The sequence below is a fragment of the Balaenoptera physalus genome, assembly GCF_965194825.1.
Source record: "Balaenoptera physalus genome assembly, chromosome: 16".
Classification (NCBI taxonomy): Eukaryota; Metazoa; Chordata; class Mammalia; order Artiodactyla; family Balaenopteridae; genus Balaenoptera; species Balaenoptera physalus.
This window is the reverse complement of record NC_138898.1, coordinates 45,387,390-45,407,722: the sequence shown is the minus strand read 5'-3', so window position 1 is coordinate 45,407,722 and position 20,333 is coordinate 45,387,390. Positions and strand designations below refer to the sequence as shown.

General features: G+C 58.7%; 1 protein-coding gene across 1 annotated transcript in view; it reads left to right on the top strand.

The window, feature by feature from the left end:
• Nucleotides 1-20,333, top strand: part of PYGB (glycogen phosphorylase B) — a 59,886-nt gene that overhangs the window by 35,616 nt on the left and 3,937 nt on the right. The window contains exons 4-17 of the mRNA XM_082428595.1: nt 1,526-1,629; nt 4,372-4,503; nt 6,223-6,334; nt 6,627-6,709; nt 7,521-7,664; nt 8,185-8,277; nt 9,227-9,373; nt 10,049-10,212; nt 10,906-11,020; nt 11,943-12,044; nt 12,632-12,779; nt 16,057-16,115; nt 17,867-18,008; nt 19,575-19,782. Coding sequence (XP_082284721.1) covers nt 1,526-1,629; nt 4,372-4,503; nt 6,223-6,334; nt 6,627-6,709; nt 7,521-7,664; nt 8,185-8,277; nt 9,227-9,373; nt 10,049-10,212; nt 10,906-11,020; nt 11,943-12,044; nt 12,632-12,779; nt 16,057-16,115; nt 17,867-18,008; nt 19,575-19,782 — 1,753 coding nt within the window. The remainder of the gene's footprint in view (nt 1-1,525; nt 1,630-4,371; nt 4,504-6,222; nt 6,335-6,626; nt 6,710-7,520; nt 7,665-8,184; nt 8,278-9,226; nt 9,374-10,048; nt 10,213-10,905; nt 11,021-11,942; nt 12,045-12,631; nt 12,780-16,056; nt 16,116-17,866; nt 18,009-19,574; nt 19,783-20,333) is intronic.

Here is a 20,333-nt window from a genome sequence, read left to right as displayed (position 1 = left end):
TCTGTGCTGCCCTTGTGTGTACGGGGCCCTAAAGTAATACACTTTGCATTACTGCCCCTTTTGAGAGCTGTCATTTTGTAAAGGGAGCAAACGCCCTAAAATTTATCTGGGTGAGTTGTGTGTATGTGTTCATGTTTTCAGAATTTAAGTTAAATTCTTGAAAACTTATAGGTGCAGCGTATGTTTCTGTCCAGCACAGCAGCACCCGGCTCTAGGTTAACCCTCGGCCAGGCCTGCCCCGCCTCCAGAGGAAGGGCCGTGTGTGCCCCACTGGCGGGTGCGGGCTCTGTGTGGCCTGCGAAGGTGAGGTCACACGCACCACGCTAAGCCGTCGCTTCCCGCTGCAGATGGCGTTATGGCGTCCAGGCCGGCAGGCAGAGGGCAGCCCCTCGGGCTTCGGTCCCCTTTGCCCTGACGGCATTCCGTTGAGCGTGGTCATCTCCCCACTTAGTCCTTGCTCAGTCAGTAAAAACTGAACCTGTTCCCCAAGCTCGAGGGAAGCTCCAGGCCGCCCACCCTGAGGCCGGCGTGTCAGCTCGTGGGCCGTTCCGCCCCGCGGGTCCTCAGGCCACATCAGGCTGCTTCGCGTCCACTCCAGGCACCTTTCCTGCCACTGGGCGGCGCCACCGGCCTTCCCCCTGGACTCCTCTGGGCCCCTCTGGTTCCACGGCTCCCCTCGCCGTGCAGACCTGGGTCACCCCCAGCCTGCGGTAGCTCGCGTGCGGCGTCCTTCCTGCAAGAATGATTTCCTCAGAGCGAGAGCCCAGGTCTTAGTTTGTGGGTCTTCTTGTCGTTCCTCCTCAGCAGAGGGCCTGGCACCCCCAGGTCTGTGCGTGTTTGGTAAATTGGCATGTATCTTATGTGCTGGTGTTCCGTTGTTAAAATTTTGTGTTCTTTTTAATCCACAAGTTTAATAAGGCTGCCTTCTGAATCTTTATTCAAATCATGGTGGTTTGCTTTCAAGACACTTTGATCGGAACAAGGGCTCCATTTGGCGGCACCTTCCGGGGGCCCTGGTGGCACTTTGGCACCTGGGTATTTGGCGCTGTGGGTGCTGAAATGTACATTTGCAGGCCCCACTTCTGTGCCTTCTTTACCAGTGTGTGGGGAGATGTTTTGTGGTGTTGCTTGGATTTCAAGTAGAACGTGCGAGGGTGGGGAGGCCTGCAGACTGAGCGAGGGTCCCTAAGAGAACGTTGGCAGGAGGGGACAGTGTGTTGAGATGAGCTGAGTTTGGCAGTGTCCTCTGTGGGGTTCGTCCCTCTTCCCACACCCCCAAGTAACCCCCGTGTGGATGTTGTCTTGGCCTGGCCCTGGGCTCTCAAGCCAAAGGGCATCAGAGTGGGGTTCCATTTTCCTTTTCATGAGACCTGAAGGTGACCGGTCACCACTGGGCCACTGCCTGACGCCCTGGGGGCCGGCCCTCCGGCGCCTACTTGACTTGGTGTCTGGGCCTTGACTCCAGAGGCCTTGGGTCTACTGACTGTCTTTGATCCCAAGAAGTTCTTTGTGTTTGGACTTTCAGCCTGCTTCCTTGACTCGATGGCCACCTTGGGCCTGGCAGCATACGGCTATGGAATCCGCTATGAGTTCGGGATTTTTAACCAGAAGATTGTCAATGGCTGGCAGGTGGGTGCGATTTCCTTCCTTTGCTCACTTGCAGCTCTCATGCACACAAGAAAGTAGCCAGGCACTGTCGGTTCTGCTTTTGGGCTTTCTGCTCCTCCTGGAGAGGCTGCGTGCTGGTCCTTGGCAGAGCGGAGGTGGGCAGGTGGGCAGTGCTGGGAGTTCTGGGCACTCCCTGCTTTCCACATCGTCCCCACGGCCGGCAGGGCCCGTCGCCCACATGTGCTCATTGCACACGGCTTCTGCGTGGCGACAGGACGTCTGGTGGGCTGGGGCCAGAGCCCAGCTGGGCCTCACAGGAGACACTGTGGGTTGAGGATGCCACCAGCTGGTGTTGTTTTCTGTCGTCTCTCACAGAGCGAAGGCACCCCCTCAGCCCACCCCCACCGCAGAGGAGGATTGGCCTGGAGTCGCTAGGAGAACAGTTATTGCAGGCTTTGCTCCCACCTGCCCTCGCTCTCTGACACCAGCGAGGTGGTGGCGTCCTGTGGGGTTAGGGGCTGACTCTGCAAAGCAATGTGGCTCTTAGGAAGAATGAGCCTCAATTCTAAAGCGTCAGGCAGAGAAGTAACACGGTCAAGACCCTGCTGGTAAACGGGGGATTCAAAACGCAGTCCCACCTTCCTCCTCTTAGGTGAGGTGGGCCTTTCCCCTCACTTTGGCATTTCAAAAAGGAAGGCAGCACTCTTCCACTTGGGTGGAGAATAGTTTAAATAATTTGGGGTCTAAAAGTCACAGATAAAGCAGGGCTGGAGTTAGGATCAAAAAGCTGGTAACAGGAAAGTCATACAGTCTGAACGAAGAAGCTAATGATCGGGGTGACGGAAATGTCCTCTGTCTTGATGGGGTTTGGGTCACACAGGTGTGTGCAATTGTCAGAACTCACCAATGTTGTCCTTAAGATTTATGCATTTCACTGTGCGTCTGTTAACCTAAAAAATAAACACGTGATGGACTGTCCTTAATGACATGCCTGCTGAAGTGTTCAGGGGAAGAGTGGACAGATGTCTGGGATGAACTGCTCACTTTGAAATGCATCAGAAAAGTAATGGATGGATGGAAGGAGACGTGGTTATCAAGTACAGCAAGATGGTAGCAGTGACAGAGCCTGGGTGGAGGGTGTGCAGTTCACTGTCAATTCCTTGGCATTTCTGTGCGTTTGAAAATGCTCATAATAAAACGTTAGCCAAGAAAAGTATGGCCAAAAGTAAAAGGAAACAAAACAGATTTGTAGCCACTGGTTAATTTATAGAAATACTCCCTCTGACCTTGAAAGGAGAAATGCACTTTTCCTCCTGCCACCTTCTGGGTGATTTTAGTCACGGTTCTTTTTTTTTTTTTCTTTTTCTTAATTTTTTTTTATTTTCTGGCCACACCGCGCTGCATATGGGATCTTAGTTCCCCAACCAGGGATTGAACCTGCACCCCCTGCATTGGAAGTGCGGAGTCTTAACCACGGGACTGCCAGGGAATTCCCTAGTCACAGTTATTTATGTGTGTGTATCTGTCAGATGTGAGCCAGCCTTTGTACACGTGTGGTCTGTGGCCCATTCCAGCTCTTTCGTAGTTGAGGCGATGTGTGTGTTTGTAAGACAGAGACTCTGCGGCTCCTCCCTGCCCGGTGGGTGTTACGGTCGTAAGGAGGAAGGTTTGGGTGGTCGTTTCTGTCTCTTTCCATCTGTTTGACCACAGACACTTCTTCCTTCTGGTTCCCTGTTCCTGTGCCTCTTGCCATCTTGCATAACAATTTAAAGACAGTCCTAGGATGAGAGGCCGGTGGTCAACTTGTCAACTCCCACGCTTCTGTCAAGGGAGCTGCTCAGTCAGAATGCTTTTAGCGGAGTTTAGCTTTAGCACAAGTAAACGTGGGCAGTGGTCACAAAGCAGCATTGGTGGCCAACGGGGGCCACAGACCAGCCTTCCTATCAGAGAAGGGGCTCCAGAAGGGAGACCCCCTTGCCTCGTGTACTTGGGAAGATGCTGCTTCTGTAGACAGCTCATTGAACTGCTCTGTGGAGACGGCCAGGCTCTGATGTTGGAATCTCACTAACGTACAGGAGGTCAAAGGCAGGACCAGTCCTGTGATGAGTATCTGCCTGCACCAGGCAGGACAGTCTTGCCGGGAGTTCTGTGGAGACGGGCACAGTGAAGCAGTAACCTCAGCCACGTCACCGTCCTAAAAGCATGACCCAGATGCTCTTTCTGGGGACTTGACTTCCTTCTGTCTCTGTGACTTGGCTGTCCTGGACGTGTGGTGTAGACAGGACCATCCTTCTGTCTGTGACTTGGCCGTCCTGGATGTGTGGTGTAGACAGGGCCATCCTTCTGTCTGTGACTTGGCTGTCCTGGACGTGTGGTGTAGACAGGGCCATCCTTCTGTCTGTGACTTGGCCGTCCTGGTCACGTCACGTGGATGGAGTCATGTGTGGACCCTGCGTAACGTCTCGAGGTCCGTTGATGTGCCCCAGGACTTCTTCCTTTTACTGCTGAATTCAAGCAATTCTTAACATCTTTTTACTTTGATTTATTCTTCTAATTTTATATGAGTTTTTTCTTTAACAGTCCAAAGTGTTCATTTTTAAACAGAGCCTTGACCAGAATTGGAAACCTTTGCGCTGTAAATAGGCTGCAGTTTTGTTTCCATGCCGGGCAGCATCGTCTGGATGGCGTGGCCAGTGCGGGCGGAGGGCAGGGTCCGCCAATGCCCGGGACCGTCTCCCCCGCCCTCACCTGCCGCCCTTCCAGGTGGAGGAGGCGGACGACTGGCTGCGCTACGGGAACCCCTGGGAGAAGGCGCGGCCGGAGTACATGCTGCCCGTGCACTTCTACGGGCGAGTGGAGCACAGCCCCGAGGGCGTGTGCTGGCTGGACACACAGGTACCACGGGCGCTTCTTGGGGGGTGGGGGGCTGAGCACGGGGACCCTCGACTCGCCTTGTCGCGTCGGCTTCCCTTGGGGCTTCCCTGTGGGACTCACCTCCCCACGCTTGATCGGGACTGTCCAGACACCAACTGTGAAGCCACACTCTGTAGTTTAACGGGAGCCGTGTCGGCTGAGACTGACGGGGTCTCGTGGTGAGCGGATCGGCGCTGGGAGGGGCAGGGCACTGACCCCTGCCGCCCCGACCCTAGTAGAGGGGGTAGGACCAGCCCCACATCCCCGTGGGGCAGGCACTCACCCCTCGCTCCCGGTCCCGCCTGTGGCCCCGGCTCTCAGTGCAGCTCACTGGTTATTCTGAGCTGTCGGAGCTCTGGGCGTGCGGGGTGGCTGGGTGGATGCCCTGCAACGGAGCACGGCACCCCCGCCCCCCAGCTGGGCCCTGGGGGCGCCAGGGCAGGAGCACCGAGTGCTTGGCGGAACGCGGTGCCGTACCGGCGGGTGCACACGCGGAGTCCAGCCCGGGCTCAGAGACCGCGGAGGGCGGAGGAGAGCTTCTTGCGGGGGGCGGGCGGCGGCGGGGGGTTGCAATAAGTAAGAAAGACGCCACCGCAGCCATGTGGGCAGTAGAGCATAAACAGGGCAAGCCTGTGAGTCACAGGGGTCAAGTGAGTCATCCAGATTCAAGTCTTAACTGCGGTTCATGGAGCCAGGGCAGGCTGGTGGCCTAAGATGCCGGAATAAGTTGTATTTAATTTGGAAAAGCAGAGAAGGGGGTCTGGTTTTCTAGGTGCGTGTGCTTGTAGAAGATGAATGAAAGGAGGCCTGGAGACCACTTGGCACCCCAGGCGCCATGCAGTGAGGGCCTTCCCCTGGGGGACTGGCCGTGGGGAGGGAAGGAGCAGGTTGCACGTGCTTTACAGGGCTTGTCAAGGCCAGGCAGGGCTGCGGAGCAGGGCTGCGGGGAGACGGGAAGGGAAGGGTGATGCTGGGGCTTTAACCCGGGGGCCCCGCAGTCCTTTGTGGCCATTGGAGCTGCCTTCACCTCCTGAAGCCGCACACGAAGCACCCCGAAAGCAGGCCTGAGTGTGAGAAGCCCGTGGGAGGGTCTGCGGGTGGAAGTGACCTGAGGCTTGTGCACCTCTTCCTGTGCTCGGCAAGAGCAGAGCTGGTGCTTCTGGACAGGTGGGGATTGGGACGGGGGTGGGGGGCAGGTCCAGTGTTTTCTGTCGGGAGGGAGTGTGCAGGCTGCTTTGGTTTTGCTGAAGTTCGAGGTCAAGGCAACAGGAGGAGCCTCGCCGCAGACGTGGGAGATGGTCTGAAATAGCAGCTGTCTGTGGGGAGAGGTTAGGTGAGTCCCGAAATCGCCCACGCAGAGTTGAGTGAGAAGAGGGCAGGCGTGGAGGGGGAGGCCGAGGACACGGGAGGAGGGGCTACCGAGGAGCCAGGTGACAGTCGACGCCGGTGTCGAAGGTAAAGCTAGAGAAGGCCTGGCGTGTGGTCAGGGCCCACCGGAGGCGGCCTCGGGTGCTCCCGGCTCAGGACGTGTGCGAGCCGGGGCTGCAGGTGCGAGGGACACGGGGCAGGTTGGGTGTGTTTGAGGAGGAAGGAGCGAAGCCGGAGGAGGGCGGGCCGGTGGGCCGCTTCCTGCGAGGCCGAGCTGCCCCAGCCCATGGGGGGAGGTGGCCCAGGCCTGGGAACCGTGTCTTCCCTCGGCAGGTGGTGCTGGCCATGCCGTACGACACCCCGGTGCCGGGCTACAAGAACGACACCGTCAACACCATGAGACTGTGGTCCGCCAAGGCGCCCAACGACTTCAAGCTCCATGACTGTGCGTCCCCTCCTGTCCCCATCCGGTGGCTGATCCCAGACCGACCCCGTCTGCACCCACGGCCCACGAGGCTCCCCACTGCGGGAGGGCTGAGGGCGGGTTCCCTGTGAGCCCTGGACTTCCCAGGGACCCCGCGCCCTCCGGAAAGAGCCAGGGGCCTGGGGCGGCGTGTGGGCCGGTCGGCACAGCAGCTGCGGGGCGCCTTCTGCTCGGGGACGCTGCCCTCAGACCGATCAGGGCACGCGGGAGCCTCGGCGGGTACGCGGGTCCTGACTCCGCTCTCTGCCCTCAGTCAACGTGGGCGGCTACATCGAGGCGGTCCTGGACCGGAACCTGGCCGAGAACATCTCCAGAGTCCTGTATCCCAACGACAACGTGAGTAGCTGCTGCGGGAGGTCCTCGTCCGCGCCGTTCCTCCAGTGTAGGAAGCACCCCTGCAGGGCTGGGCTCCAGAAGGGCCCCTGTGCTGGCCTCAGGCTTGTCAGGTGAGGCCACGAGAGTGAGGGCGGACACGGCATCCCTGACGGGGTCCAGGAGCACCTGTGTGCTGGTAGCCCCTCCTTTGCCCTCCGCCCAGGGGAGCTCTTAGGAAGTTCCTGGCCTCACACCTACGCTCCTCCCCATAAACACACGACCGCCGAGTGCAGGGCCGCGGAGCCCTGACCTCACGTCCAGCCGTTTCTGCTCTTCAGAACCTGGTGCCAGCTCCCCAAGAGTTGGGTGGCGTGTTGTCGCGTGGGGCCAGCAGTCCCTATTCTGCAGGGACGCCTTGAGACGCCACATGGTCATGGCTTGGAACGCTCTTAGCGGGTGTCCCCACTTGTGTGGCGGGGGCCTCAGCCACATGATCCACTGCCACCAAACGAGCCCTTAGGAGTTGCCCATCTTTGTGGGTTGTGTGTTTCTCTTATTTTATCAGGGAAATATGTGCAAAGGCCCCTGTGCTGAAAGGCTCATAAGAAAATGCCCTCCCCCAGCACCCCCCGAGATTCCGAGCAGAGTCTCATGCTTCAGGCGTGAGGTCTCCTGGAACGTGAGGCACCCGGGAGGTTGCTTTCCGGGCCTCGGCCCCAGCACCGGGGATCGAGGCATCTCACCCCTGGGCCGCACCCCAGCCTGGGCCCTGTCCTGGGTTCGGGGGCCCCAAGGGCCCATGCAGCGGGGCCTGAGCCGGGCGTGTCCTCAGTTCTTTGAGGGGAAGGAGCTGCGGTTGAAGCAGGAATACTTCGTGGTGGCCGCCACCCTCCAAGACATCATCCGGCGCTTCAAGTCGTCCAAGTTCGGCTGCCGCGACCCCGTAAGGACCTCCTTCGAGACGTTCCCAGACAAGGTGCGTGTGTAGAGGGGTGAGCGCTGTGCCGGAGACGGGCCGTTCCCGGACTGGGCGTCCTCCTTCCAGCTGCAGTGGGGGCGGGGCGGGAAGCCGCTCCCCAACCTGGGCCTCCTCGTGCCCGGGGACCAGGCCGCCTTCCTCCTCGACCAGGGCTGCCCTGGGCCTCAGGAGGCGTCGAGGCAGCAGGGAACGCTGTGAAAGGCTCCGTCGGGCCCAGCGGCCAGTTTGCAGGCTCAGTTCAGTGATCTGAACACAACCGGCCAGTGTCCGTCGGGCAGGAGCAGCGTTCCAAGGCGGGGAGGGCTCTGGACGCGTGCTGCGGGGCTGGCCTGCGGGTCCTCCACCCTGACCTGCTCCCTGCTCCTCCGCGGCTTTCCATGCTGGGCCCGGAGCCCGTGCAGCGCCGTCCGCTTCCTGCTGCCAGCCCTATGGCCAGGCTCCTCGGGGCAGGCAGCCGAGGACCCCAGTTCTGCACACGCAGGCAAGGGACTGAAGGGGTCACCCCGTGTAAACGCAGGTGGCCATCCAGCTGAATGACACCCACCCGGCCTTGGCCATCCCTGAGCTCATGCGGATCCTGGTGGACGTGGAGAAGGTGGACTGGGAGAAGGTGAGCCCAAGCGCCCGAGCGCAGTGTCCCCGAGCACCGGGGCACGGGGTGACCTCCCCGCCTCTCCCTACAGCTGGTCCTGGGACGCAGAGGGAGGCCTCTCTGGTGGCCTCGGGACAACAGAAGGAAGTTGTCCCTGGGAAGACGGGGCTATGGGGAGAAGGACGTTCCAGGAGCGGGTCTGGGTTTCTCCCAAGGGCAGGACACAGTGAGTGGGAGCAGCCGTTTAAAGGCCAGAGAAGGGTGGTTTTCTGGAAGACAAGAAAAGGATTCCGACACTTCTGAGAGCTTCTCACCTATATTTTTTCATCTTAGAATTGTGGCGAAAAACCCAGAAGTGTTCAGTTTAAAGAAATACTTCGTTTACACATTTATAGGCTTGTTCTCCCTGCTTCACTTATTTTGGTCCTAGATTCTTTAGTGGGGTTTTGTTGATCTCATTTACTTAAATCAACATATAAAACCATTTTTACCCCATTTTTTAGCACCAGAGCCCCTTTCTGGTTTGGGGCTGCACTTCTGGGTGGGGCTGGGCAGACCCTGTTCACCCCTGGCCAGCGGAGGGCAGGGCCACACACTTTACCAGTTTTCTCTGGACTGTGGGTGTGAAGTCAGTTTGGTGGAAATAAAGCAAAGCTGCCTGGAGCTCTGTCTGGTTTACAGAGGAAAACCACCTGCGGTGGTTCCCAGGTAGCAGGTAAGGTGCTCATTTCTGCGTGTGCTCTGGGTCAGGATGTGAGGTGCACGTGGGGCGCGTCAGGACAGTGAAGGGCGCAGGGCTCACTGTGGGTTTAGGAAGTTCTGGGCCCCGGAGAGCAGAAACGTGCGGGGCCTTCCCTGGTGGCATCTGAACACCTGCCTCTGACCCTACACGTTCCCCTCACCTTGGCATCTGGCCACGAGCTGCTTTTTTCTGAATAAAACATTGGGGTGTTCTGGAATGTTGTAGGCCTGGGAAATCACAAGGAAGACCTGTGCATACACCAACCACACGGTGCTGCCCGAGGCCTTGGAGCGCTGGCCTGTGTCCATGTTTGAGAAGCTGCTGCCACGGCACCTGGAGATCGTCTACGCCATCAACCAGAGGCACCTGGATGTGAGCACGCCCTTCCTATGGTGATGCGGGCAGGGGAGAGGGCTGCCCTGCTCTGACAGGCCCTCCTCTGCCCTCCACGTCAGATCGTCTGGCCCGGGACAGGTGCTTTACTTCTTGAAGGGAATAGCCGTTCAAGAAGAGGACTTTGGGGTCTGGGGCTGTCACTTGGCAGAGCTGTTGGCTGGTCCCCTCGCTTGGACCCCTGCTGCGTGGTGGGGAGTCTTCTCATTTCTGAGCAGGTTTAGATGTGAGTGTCTGTTCCTGGAATGCCAGAGGCCTTTGTCCTGAGACATCACTGCAGCGTTTGGGTGATTTGGAAACAAATCACCTTTGTCTTTCCTCTGTCACCCACAGAAAGGATAGTGGTCCACCACAGGGGAACTTAGAATTCAGGTGTGATTATAGTTCATTTTTTTAATCTTTCGGTGAAAGAGTAGCTATTCTCACTGGTAGACTGCGGTTACACCCTGCCTGGGCCAGCGGGCAGCATCCCCATCTCTTCCTGTACAGCACACGGCGCCTCCTCAGCCCCTCCGAGCCCATGGGCCGGGCCCGCTGCCCCCAGGCCGAGGCAGACCTTCGCCCGGGGCCCAGTCAGGCTGGGCTGCAGCCGCCCTGGGCCTTTCTTGGGGAAAGCAGCCCCCCGCCCTCCTGCTCACTGCTCTGTCTCGGCAGCACGTGGCCGCCCTGTTCCCCGGGGATGTGGGCCGCCTGCGGAGGATGTCCGTGATCGAGGAAGGGGACTGCAAGCGGATCAACATGGCCCACCTCTGTGTCATCGGGTCCCACGCTGTCAACGGCGTGGCAAGGATCCACTCGGAGATCGTGAAGCAGTCAGTGTGAGTGGGGCCTGCGCTTGCCTGCGCCAGGGCGCGTGAACTGCCAGAGCGCGGCGGTGGGAGGGTGAGGCCCTGACTCGGTGCACGATGCTGGGGAGCCGAGCCCTCTTGTCACCAGGAGCCCTTCCCGTTGTCTGCGTTCTCGGTCTGTCCAGGCAGAGGCTCTCCTTCTGGAGCGCGTGCCGCTGGCTGTGGGCCTCGGCGCCCCGCCTGGGGACAAGAGTCCTGGGCCCCGCCAGGGTGGAGGTTAGGGTGTGACGGGCTGGGGCTCGTCCCCGAGAGGAAGGAGGAATTCTTAGGTCAGATTCCCTGCTTCTGCCCCCTCTTCGTGGGATGTGGTCTTGGAATTCCTCCTTTCCATCCTCGCCCCAGACCTGTGGAGCGCCTCGTGTGAGCGCCCGGCAGTCCTGGACGGGTCTGTCCGTGTGGCGGCTTCCGTGTCCTCGGTGCTGGCCTGAGGCTTTGTGTGATGTACTGTTTAATCCCCACTGTCCGTCCACTCTCCACTGTCACGACAACTGGGAGGTGGCCAGGCTTCAGCCACATGCTGGCGTGGAGTTGGGCTCCTTGGGGGCTGGAACAGAAAGGCTGGGCTCTGGATCGCCCAGGAGCTCCCTTCAGAGGGCCTTGTGCCTCTCGCTCACCTTGTTTGAAACAGCGCTTGTGACAGTTGCCCGTTGTCTGCGTTTTTAGCTTTAAGGACTTTTACGAGCTGGAGCCAGAGAAGTTCCAGAATAAGACAAATGGCATCACGCCCCGACGGTGGCTGCTCCTGTGTAACCCGGGGCTGGCGGACACCATCGTGGAGGTGAGGCCGGCGCCTCTGAGCCCACCTGGAGCTGTGGGCAGGCAGAGCGGCAGCTGCCTGGGGCCGTGTGGGCGGCGACCTGCTCCTCTGTGTGTGGACAGTGATGGCTCCTGGACGGTGCGGGCGGTGGGGACCCACTGTCGCCTCGGGTGTGGGGGGCCGGGCGGTCGGTCAGCAGCCGTGGCGGCCTGTGCAGGAGTCCAGAGGGGAAGTCCTAGGCTTCAGGCCCAGCTGCCCCTGAAGAGGTTTGTGAGCCAGGGACGCGGTCGTTGTTGACTTGTTCCCGTGCTCACGCGCTCAGCGAGGAAGGAGACAAGTCACGCAGGGGCCAGGCCGCATGCTGGACATGGGGATGCGGCGGGGGTGCTGGGGGGCGGGCTGTGTGTCAAGGAGGCTTCTCTGGAAAGGGACGGCAGAGCCGAGGTCTGCCTGCCCAGTTACTGGGAGGGCCCGGGAGCAGCGCTGCAGGGACGTGACCACCCGCAGCCTGGCTGGTGCGGCCTCGGTGCAGGGCGAGGCCACGGAGACGGCCCAGGTGTCTGGAGGCCAGGAGTTTTCCTCTCGGTCCTAAATTAGAAACAGGGAGACTGAAGCTGGGGTTCGTTTGGAAACAGCGCTGTGCTGCAGCGTCGGGGGCAGGGTGGGGTGCCCAGGCCGGGCGGGAGCAGCCGGAAAGCCTCTGTCCATTCGCGGTTCTGGTGGGTGCGGGCCTTGGGGGTGGGCGGAGACGGGACCCCAGGTTTCAGGCCTGTGGGGAGCCAGGGGAGGCGCGTGCATTTGAGGGCACGTTTCAGTGGTCGGGACTTGACTGGCGCCGGGTGTGCGGTGTTTCCTGGGAGGGGGTGTCGTGGGAGAGGAGCGGGCCTGGGGCTGAGGGGGGGAGAAGAGGTGCAGAAACCGCATCTCCCTTATGGCTCGGCAGAGAATCGGGGAGGGTTTCCTGACGGACCTGAGCCAACTGAAGAAACTGCTGCAGCTGGTCAGTGACGAGGCACTCATCAGGGACGTGGCCCAGGTCAAGCAGGTAGGCCCGGAGAGGGGCCCATCCCCCCACTCAGCCTTGCAGAGGGGGCCCCGCTGACCCCTGAGCGCACCGCTGCCCAGGTCCGGAGGAGAGCTCCTCTGGAGGGAAGCAGTGGGAATCGATGCAGGTCTCGCGTCTGCACTTGACATGCTGTCCACACACCTGGGCCTCCCTGTGGCCACCTCACCGCCAGGCGGCCTGGCCCACTGGGTGGCCTTTGAAGACCGAGACTGACCCTCCACTGTGCCAACAGCCTGGCCTCGGGGGCCCAGAAATAGTCTTCGTTTTGGAGTCTCGCCCCCGCCCCAGGTCTCCTCGTCTCCTTTTTCTGCTTTTCTCATCCTTTGCTCCTCTTCCTGGGTTTGCGTGTCTACTTCCCTGTTTATCTCCGTGCTCTCATGCGGATCCGCTTTCAGGATCACGCTTCCCCCTTCTGCCCACCAGGCTCCGGTGACCTTCTGTGTCCCTCTGTGTCTTCCCTGGGGTGGCAGCGCGTCCTGGGCATCCCCACCCTGCTGCGTCTCTGACACCAGCCCTGGGGGCTCGGCCCTGTGAACATCCCACCATCCTTACCTCTGTTCTCCCAGGAAAACAAGGCGAAGTTCTCTGCCTTCCTGGAGAAGGAGTACGGGGTGAAGGTCAACCCCTCGTCCATGTTCGACGTGCACGTGAAGAGGATCCACGAGTACAAGCGGCAGCTGCTCAACTGCCTGCACGTGGTCACCCTGTACAACCGTGAGTGCTCCGCCCCTGCGCCCCACCCACCCTCCGACCAGGCCCTTTTCTCACATGGCCACTGGGGAGGACATTGCACATTCATTTTGAGTGGCGCCTTCTGGTTTTCTGTGTTCAGAGCAGAGCAGCTACAAGGAGTGAGACGTGAACTCAGAGGTTGGGGAGCTTGAGGCCCAGGGGCTGCACCTCCTCCAGAGTGGAGGCTTGGGGGTACTTGGAGGCTGGGTTTTAGGTCTGGTGTAGCATTTCTTTCATACTTAGGTATTATCGTTATTAGACTCCTCTCAAGTTATTTGGAGAGATTATACTTAGCAGGTGAGGCATTTGAAGTATACTCATAGAAGATGAAATAGTATGTTACATCTATACACCTTAAACTATTTAAGTGGCATTTGATTTTGAAGCACATGTGAATCAAAGACCCACCTAAAAGTAACTATGAACATTTGCTACTTCTATAAATAAGATAATAAAGCCTCAAGGAAAAATTTGGTTCTTTTTTTTTAATTTATTTATTTTTGGCCACGTTGGGTCTTCGTTGCTGTGCACGGGCTTTCTCTAGTTGCAGCGAGCGGGGGCTACTCTTGGTTGCGGTGTGCAGGCTTCTCATTGTGCGGGCTTCTCTTGTTGCGGAGCACAGGCTCTAGGTGTACCGGCTTCAGTTAGTTGTGGCACGTGAGCTCAGTAGTTGTGGTGCACAGGCTTAGTTGCTCTGTGGCACGTGGGATCTTCCCGGACCAGGGCTCGAACTGTGTCCCGTGCATTGGCAGGTGGATTCTTAACCACTGCGCCACCAGGGAAGCCCAAAACTTGGTTCTTAAAATCTTGTAATGTAGTAAAGCAAATACTAATTTTGAAAATGAAGGAACCAAATACTTTCCAAGACGCAGAGCTCCCCTCAAGGACATCAGGTCTCCAGTTGCCAGTGAGGGAGACTCTGTCTTGAGGGATCCGCTCGCTCGTGAGACAGTGAAGTGACAGGACGGATGCTAGTTTGGGTTGAGTGGTTCTGACCCGACCCTCAGAAAAGGCCCAGGTGAGGGCCTTCCTGTGTGTGTGGCTGAAGGGGGTGCCTCCCGGCCCAGAAACAGCAGTTCACGGAGACTTCGTTTTGTGCTCTTTGCCGTGGTTTTCTTCTGCAATTGTGATTTTTCTGCATTTTCTTTGTCGTTTCCCCGGCGGTGTCCCCGAGTCCCCTGCCTATGAGCAGCAGGGCCAGTCGCTGGGTGGCCTGCCCTTCCTCCCGTCACCTCTTGTGGCCGCTGCCTTCCTGCTGCCCAGGGTGCTGCTTCTGCTCGGCTTGTGAGCGCCCGGGGCGCCCGCGGCATTCCGATGGGGCCGTCAGGGCACGTGTCACCCACCCGCTCGTCCACCTGCGTGTATGCAGCGCACAACGTGGTGCTGCTCTGCCATCCTCGCCTCGATCTGACCTGGGTTTCAGTCTGCGATGAGACGCCCAGTCCTCTTACAGGGCCGTCCGGTCGCCCTTCTGCCCAGCTCCTGTGCCCCGAGGTCTTCCACGTCCACAGCAGTCTGTGGCCTTTTGCAGGAAGGGTGGTTCCGCGGAAGCGATGTTCTCAGTCTCCCATTCTTTCCTTGAGCGGCACCATCTGGAGGGTGGGTCCGGAGTGAGCTGCTCTCTTGGCCTGTGCTCATTCTACTCGGCTGTGTCTTGGGTGCCGGCTGTTGTGGGTCAATTTTCCTGATGCTCCGGCACTCTGAGGATGGTGGTTGATATCTTGTATCATTTCTAGGAAGTTTCCTTGAAATACATTAAAACATGTGTTTGGCTTTCTTCTACTGCGGCTCCAGTGAGGTGTGTGGTTGGTTTCTTCCACCACCTTCTTTTTGCCTGTTGGTAGCTCTCCCTCCTTTTCTGTTCCATGTTGTCTGCTGGTCCCGCTTCCACGCTGTGTGTGTCTTCTGTGTTTTCTGCGCGTCTCCCCTCCCTCCTGGCTTCTGTGATCGGGCTGCACTCTGTGGGGCGGTTCTGCCTTGTCGCCTGTGTTCTGCTTTCTCCCGGCGTCTTGCGTTTCGGCGCTATGGTTTCCTGTCTGTGTTGACAGTCCTCACAGGTTGGGGACTCACAGGGAGGCTGCTTCCACTTCCCTCGTCTGTGGCAAAGCTGTGTGTTCGGGTTGGTCGCTTGTGTCTGAGGAGCTGCGTCAGGACTCTGGCCGGGCCTCGTGAGCTCAAGGCAGCCGCAGGCCTCCCCAGCTTGTGACACCTCTCTGGGGCTCCAAGTCCAGGCTGGCTGAGGAGGCGTCATGGCCCTGTGGGCCTCTGTCCACGAGGATGTCCAGACCCCCTTTCCGAGGTTTCCCTGTAGGAGGGGTGCCGACAGGGTCTGCCCACCTGGCCCCCTGGGGCTCTTTCCTGCCTCCCCTTCCCCCGCTCACAGCCCCCAGGAGGCTGGGGTTCCTGAGACCCTGACTTCACAGCCCTGTCTCGCACCCATCCCATGACCCGGCAGGACTTGCTCAATGATCTGGAGTCAGCGTATTTTTCTTCTTTACTAGTTTTAGTAAAAATATAGTTTGTGGGTCTTTGGCTTTTTTTTTTTTCCTGTTCTCTTTGTTACTCTGTCCACAATCTGGAAGCGGGAAGATTCAGAACTAAGGGGCGGTCACGTTCCTACTAGAACCTGAAGTCAGACGTTAAAGATCAGCCGTGACCCTTTAGTGGCTCCTGTAAATCTTGCGGCCGATTCCTGACTCTGGTGAATGCCATCTAGGGCAGCCTGTCACTTCTGTAGACACTCCCTGCCCCCAACCCCCAGCTGAAATCTGGAAACCAGTGGCCTGGTGAGGACACCTCATTCTGCTGGGGCTGGAGGTGAGCTGTCTGCTCCTGTGCAGAAAAGGTCTGGGGGGGGCTTCTTACCCTCTGTCCCAGTGACGGAGGGGGCTTGGGGTCTCACTGACATCCCTCGCAGGCTGACGGTGAATCATCACCATCCCAAGGTCACCCCATTTTTGAGTACCCATCACATGCAAGGGCCTTCAGTCCTGGTGACCAGACCCAAAGAAGCTCCTGTGTTGGGCTGTTTTGGACGCAAAGGCACAGCTTTTCCACTGAACCTTCTGGAAGAGTCTGCTCCTGGCTGGCCTTCCAAACCAACCTGGACCAAGTGTAGAATTCTGTAAGCGGGAGCTCCTGGCAGTGCAACACCTGTGTTGGGCTGGCCTCTGAGGACGCTGTCACTGAGGCCTGTCCCAGGGCTCAGGCATGTCTGGCTCCAGGGGCTTCACGTGGCTCTCTTTTGTTTGTCCTGCAGGAATAAAGAAGGACCCAGCCCAGGCCTTTGTGCCCAGGACTGTCATGATCGGGGGCAAGGTGAGGTGACGTCTTCTTTGCTCCTGCTTGGCGTTGGTTGGGGATGCACAAACCACCATGCTTTTCAGCAGTGCCTCTGCGTCGGGGCTGGATGCTGCGGGTGGCCGGGCGCCAACCTGCACACAGAGCCCAGAGGCCCTGGCCCCAGGTGTGCCTCTGGGCCAGGTCAGGCTCCATCAGCTCAGCCACAGGAGGGAGCTGGATGGGGCCCCTGTCTGCCCGGCCCAGGGGAGTGGGGTCCCCAGCCCCAAGGGCCAGTCTCTACTGGGCTTGCTGGCCCCTGCCTCTCATGGGGCAGCACCATTTCTCTGTGTAACTGCCGGCTTTCCACGCCTCCGCTGCACTTGTGTGCCGAGTGGACATGAGTCGCTGGCTGCTTCCGTCAGCCAGATGTGCGCCTGCTCTCGGCTCAGCCTGGCCTTATTCATTTTATTTACATGTGCTTTTGGACATGGGATCTCAGAGTCCCAGGGTATCGCCGGCAGGCATCAGTGGGTCCCCTCATCGGGCTCCACACTCTAGGGCCTGCGTCCCCACCCTCTGCCACTTTTCCCAGAAGCCTGGGCACAGCTGCTTCACGGGGGCTGCAGGTGGGCCCAGGACTGTCCTTGCCTCTTACTTGAGCACATATGAAGGTGGAGGCACCTCATGGGCAGGCCCGTCTTGTTCTGTCTCTGCCACCGTCCCCTGGCCCACCAACTCCTGATGTTTCTAAAGCAGACTCCGGACAGCGTGCTGGGGTTTTTCTTTTCTTTTCTTTTTTTAACTTGTCTATTTTATACATATTAGTGTATATATGTCAATTCCAATCTCCCAATTCATCCCACCACCGCCCCACCCCAGCGTGCTGTTTTGTCAGTATTGCCATATGCATTTCTTAGAGATGTGGACTTTCAAAAAGTTAAAAAATGTTAATTTTTTAAAAATTAACATTTTTAAAAAGAGAAAAAAAGAACTGTAGAACATCCACAAACCTGTCCCCCAGACTTTTGCTGAACCATTTCATAGTAGATTACAGACATTATAACACTTCAACCCTAAGAACTTAATCAGTTGTCTTCACAGTGATGTTTTCCTGCAAAACCACACAGCGCCACCATGACACCTAAAACACTTGACAAGAATTCCTCCACATCATTAAATATCCAGCCAGGGCCACATGCAGCTGTCTTGTGACAGCTACAAATATCTTGAGCTTGTTTGAATCAGGACCCAGCAAGGTTCTCACGTGGCGACGGGCGGCTGTGTCTCTTAAATCTCTTCATCTGTAAGTTTTCCTCCATGTCCCCCTCTTTTTTCCCCCTGCAATTTGTTACAGAAATCATGTTGTGTGTCTTCCCCAAACCATGTCCCTCTGGTATCTCCCAGTACCTTCCTTGGCTCCCTGCGTTTCCTGTAAGTGGGTAGTCAGTTCTCAGAGGTCCTTGTTCCCTCTCTCTCTCCATTTCTGAAAAAACCAACTAGAATCAGAAAACCAAGCTTGAGGCTGACAGATCTGTGCACGTGGGTGAGGTGCCGTCATGAGAGGTGCTCGGTTGGAAACGAAGCGGGTGGGGCGCCGTGCCCCGTGGGTCCGTCTGCCAGGTTGAGGGCAGGACACACAGGGAAGCCATGGCCTCAGCCCCCCGCCCCCTGCTGGCAGAGCCACTCGGCTGGGTGTGTCCAGGCTGGGCGTGTCCAGCCCAGGCTCCAGCGCCGCTGCCCTGCACCTGAGCACAGGGTGTCTGCTGAGCACCCCTCCCCCTTTCCAGGCAGCGCCCGGCTACCACATGGCCAAGATGATCATCAAGCTGGTCACGTCCATCGGCGACGTTGTCAACCACGATCCCGTTGTGGGCGACAGGCTCAAAGTGATCTTCCTGGAGAACTACAGAGTGTCCTTGGCCGAGAAAGGTGAGCCTGCCCTCCCTGGGCGCAGCCAGTGGTCCTCTCTGGTCAGGGCCTGTCTTGCTTTCAAACAGATTAACGGCCCCAACACCAGGCTGCCCAGCCGGAGGGCCCCCCCTACCCCCGGTCTGGCTCTGGGGGAGCCCTGCTGCCACCACGTTTGTGGGTCATCCTTGGCCTCACACATCCTTGCTCTCTGAACTTCCCACTGCTCCCCCTCCTCGCTCCTCTGCCCCTCAGCTTGGCCTTTCTGCCCCGGGGCTCCCTCTTGCTGGCCCTCACCGTCCCCCAGAGGATGCTTCTGCTCGTCCCCACCTGTTCACTCTGGCCTCGCGTCCTGCACCTGCTCTGGGAGGGTCTAGCCTGGGGCCACTCCACTTCGGGGGTACTGGCTATGTGTTGCCATCTGGAGAAGGGCCTGTGGCCAAATGTGCCTCGGAGCATAGCTGTCCTGAGCTGGACAGTCCTTTCTAAGCCGGCCACTTCCGGAGACCTGGCAGGAAGTGCTGGGACACCTGAGCCTGGAATTGTGGCCCGAGTAGCAGCCCCTCTGATCCATGAGACTGCGCGCTGCCCTCCAGCCGTTGAGCGAAGGGCAGGCTCACGCACTCCCTCCTCCTCCACTGCGGCCGGGTCATCAGGACCATCCCTGTGGTCCCGCCGCTGCCATGGACCATGTGTGGCTCGGGGGTTGGGTTGGGGTTAGTGTTTCACTGAGCTTCTAAAGCAACTTACGGCCGCCGCCTGGCACTCCCAGGCCAGTTCCTGCGCTTCCTTAGAACTGACCTTGGGGACAGCCAGCCTGGGGTTGGGCCCCGCACCCTCCCCCAGCTCTTGAACTGGCTGTGGTAACGTGTCCACCATCCCGTCTGCCCATGTCCCTCTGCCTGAGGGGCCGGGGGTGCCTGTCTCTCTATCCTGGCACCTGGACCTGACCTTGAAGAAGGGGCTGGGCTCTGGTCTTGGCTGACCCTGAGTGCCCTTCAGCTGGGTTAGGGAAGCAGCATCAGCTCTGAGGACGAGCTGAGGACGTGGGGGCAGGGATGCCAAGGCAGGCAGGACGGAGGCTGCGTTTCTGCTGCCACATGGAGAAACTCACGCAGGGAACCCACACTTGGGAGAAGCTGCAGGGCCGTGGATGGGGTCGTGTCTTGGCCGCTATGCCAGTCTGTAAACGGCACAGAGTGACTTCGGTGCATGTGGCCACAAGAAGATTGTCCCCCCGCTGTCCCCAGTCCTCTGGTGCTGTGAGTCGGATTCCTCTTTAAGCCATTTAAGGAGCCTGCGGGGCTGATCGAATAAGACAGCAGTGATGTCAGGATACAAGGGAATGATGACACCGCCAGGCTTTGGTTTGGCCCTCGTCTGCGGAAGCTTCCAGAACAAAGGTCCTTTGCCACCTGCAGGGCTTCTCAGGCGTCTCCACTGTGGATCCTCTGCCTCAGGCTGCCCTGGGTCAAAAAAGGGAGCCGTATAGGTGGTGCGGGCAGTGCGTGGTGTTTCTGTGCTGTTCCCATTGCTCTCGTGTTGAGTGGTTCATGGCTGACGGGTCTTGCTCTTGCCCGCTTGCAGTGATCCCCGCCGCCGACTTGTCACAGCAGATCTCCACCGCGGGCACTGAGGCCTCGGGCACAGGCAACATGAAGTTCATGCTCAATGGGGCCCTCACCATTGGCACCATGGACGGAGCCAACGTGGAGATGGCTGAGGAAGCTGGGGCGGAGAACCTCTTCATCTTTGGCTTGCGGGTGGAGGACGTGGAAGCCCTGGACCGGAAAGGGTGTGTGTCCCTCTCAAGACCTCAGATCTCCTCTACTTGTTTTTCACACCCTTGGATACCTTGAGGGGTCCCAGCCCAGCCTAATTCTGTGCAACTGAAATTGCCTAGTTGCCTAAAATTCTTCAGGGGAGTTGTTGAAGCCTCAGGCACCGGCTGCTGAACCCAAACAGTCAGAACCTTGTCAGCCTGTGAGCGCTGGCCCTTTTGGCCCTGTCCCACGTCTGCCACACGCCTCCCTCTCCCCAGACTCCCTAATGGCTGCAGGGTGTCTCCCCAACTTGGTTTCACATGTCATTTTCTTCTGCAACATCCTGGCACTGGGGGCGGGGGCGGGGCTGCTTGAGCATCCTCTCGAGGAGGACAGCGACAGAGCCGTCCTCCTCCGTGCACGTGACTTGTATGGCCTCTAGCAATCACGTGTCTGTAACAGTAAAAGGAGGAGGTGGAATTGATGTGCTCACGGCCCATGTCCACCTCCCAGTGCCTGCGGCTGCCAACCCCACCTGGCTGTCCTGGGCCCAGGGCACAAACGGCCTCAGCACCTGCCCATG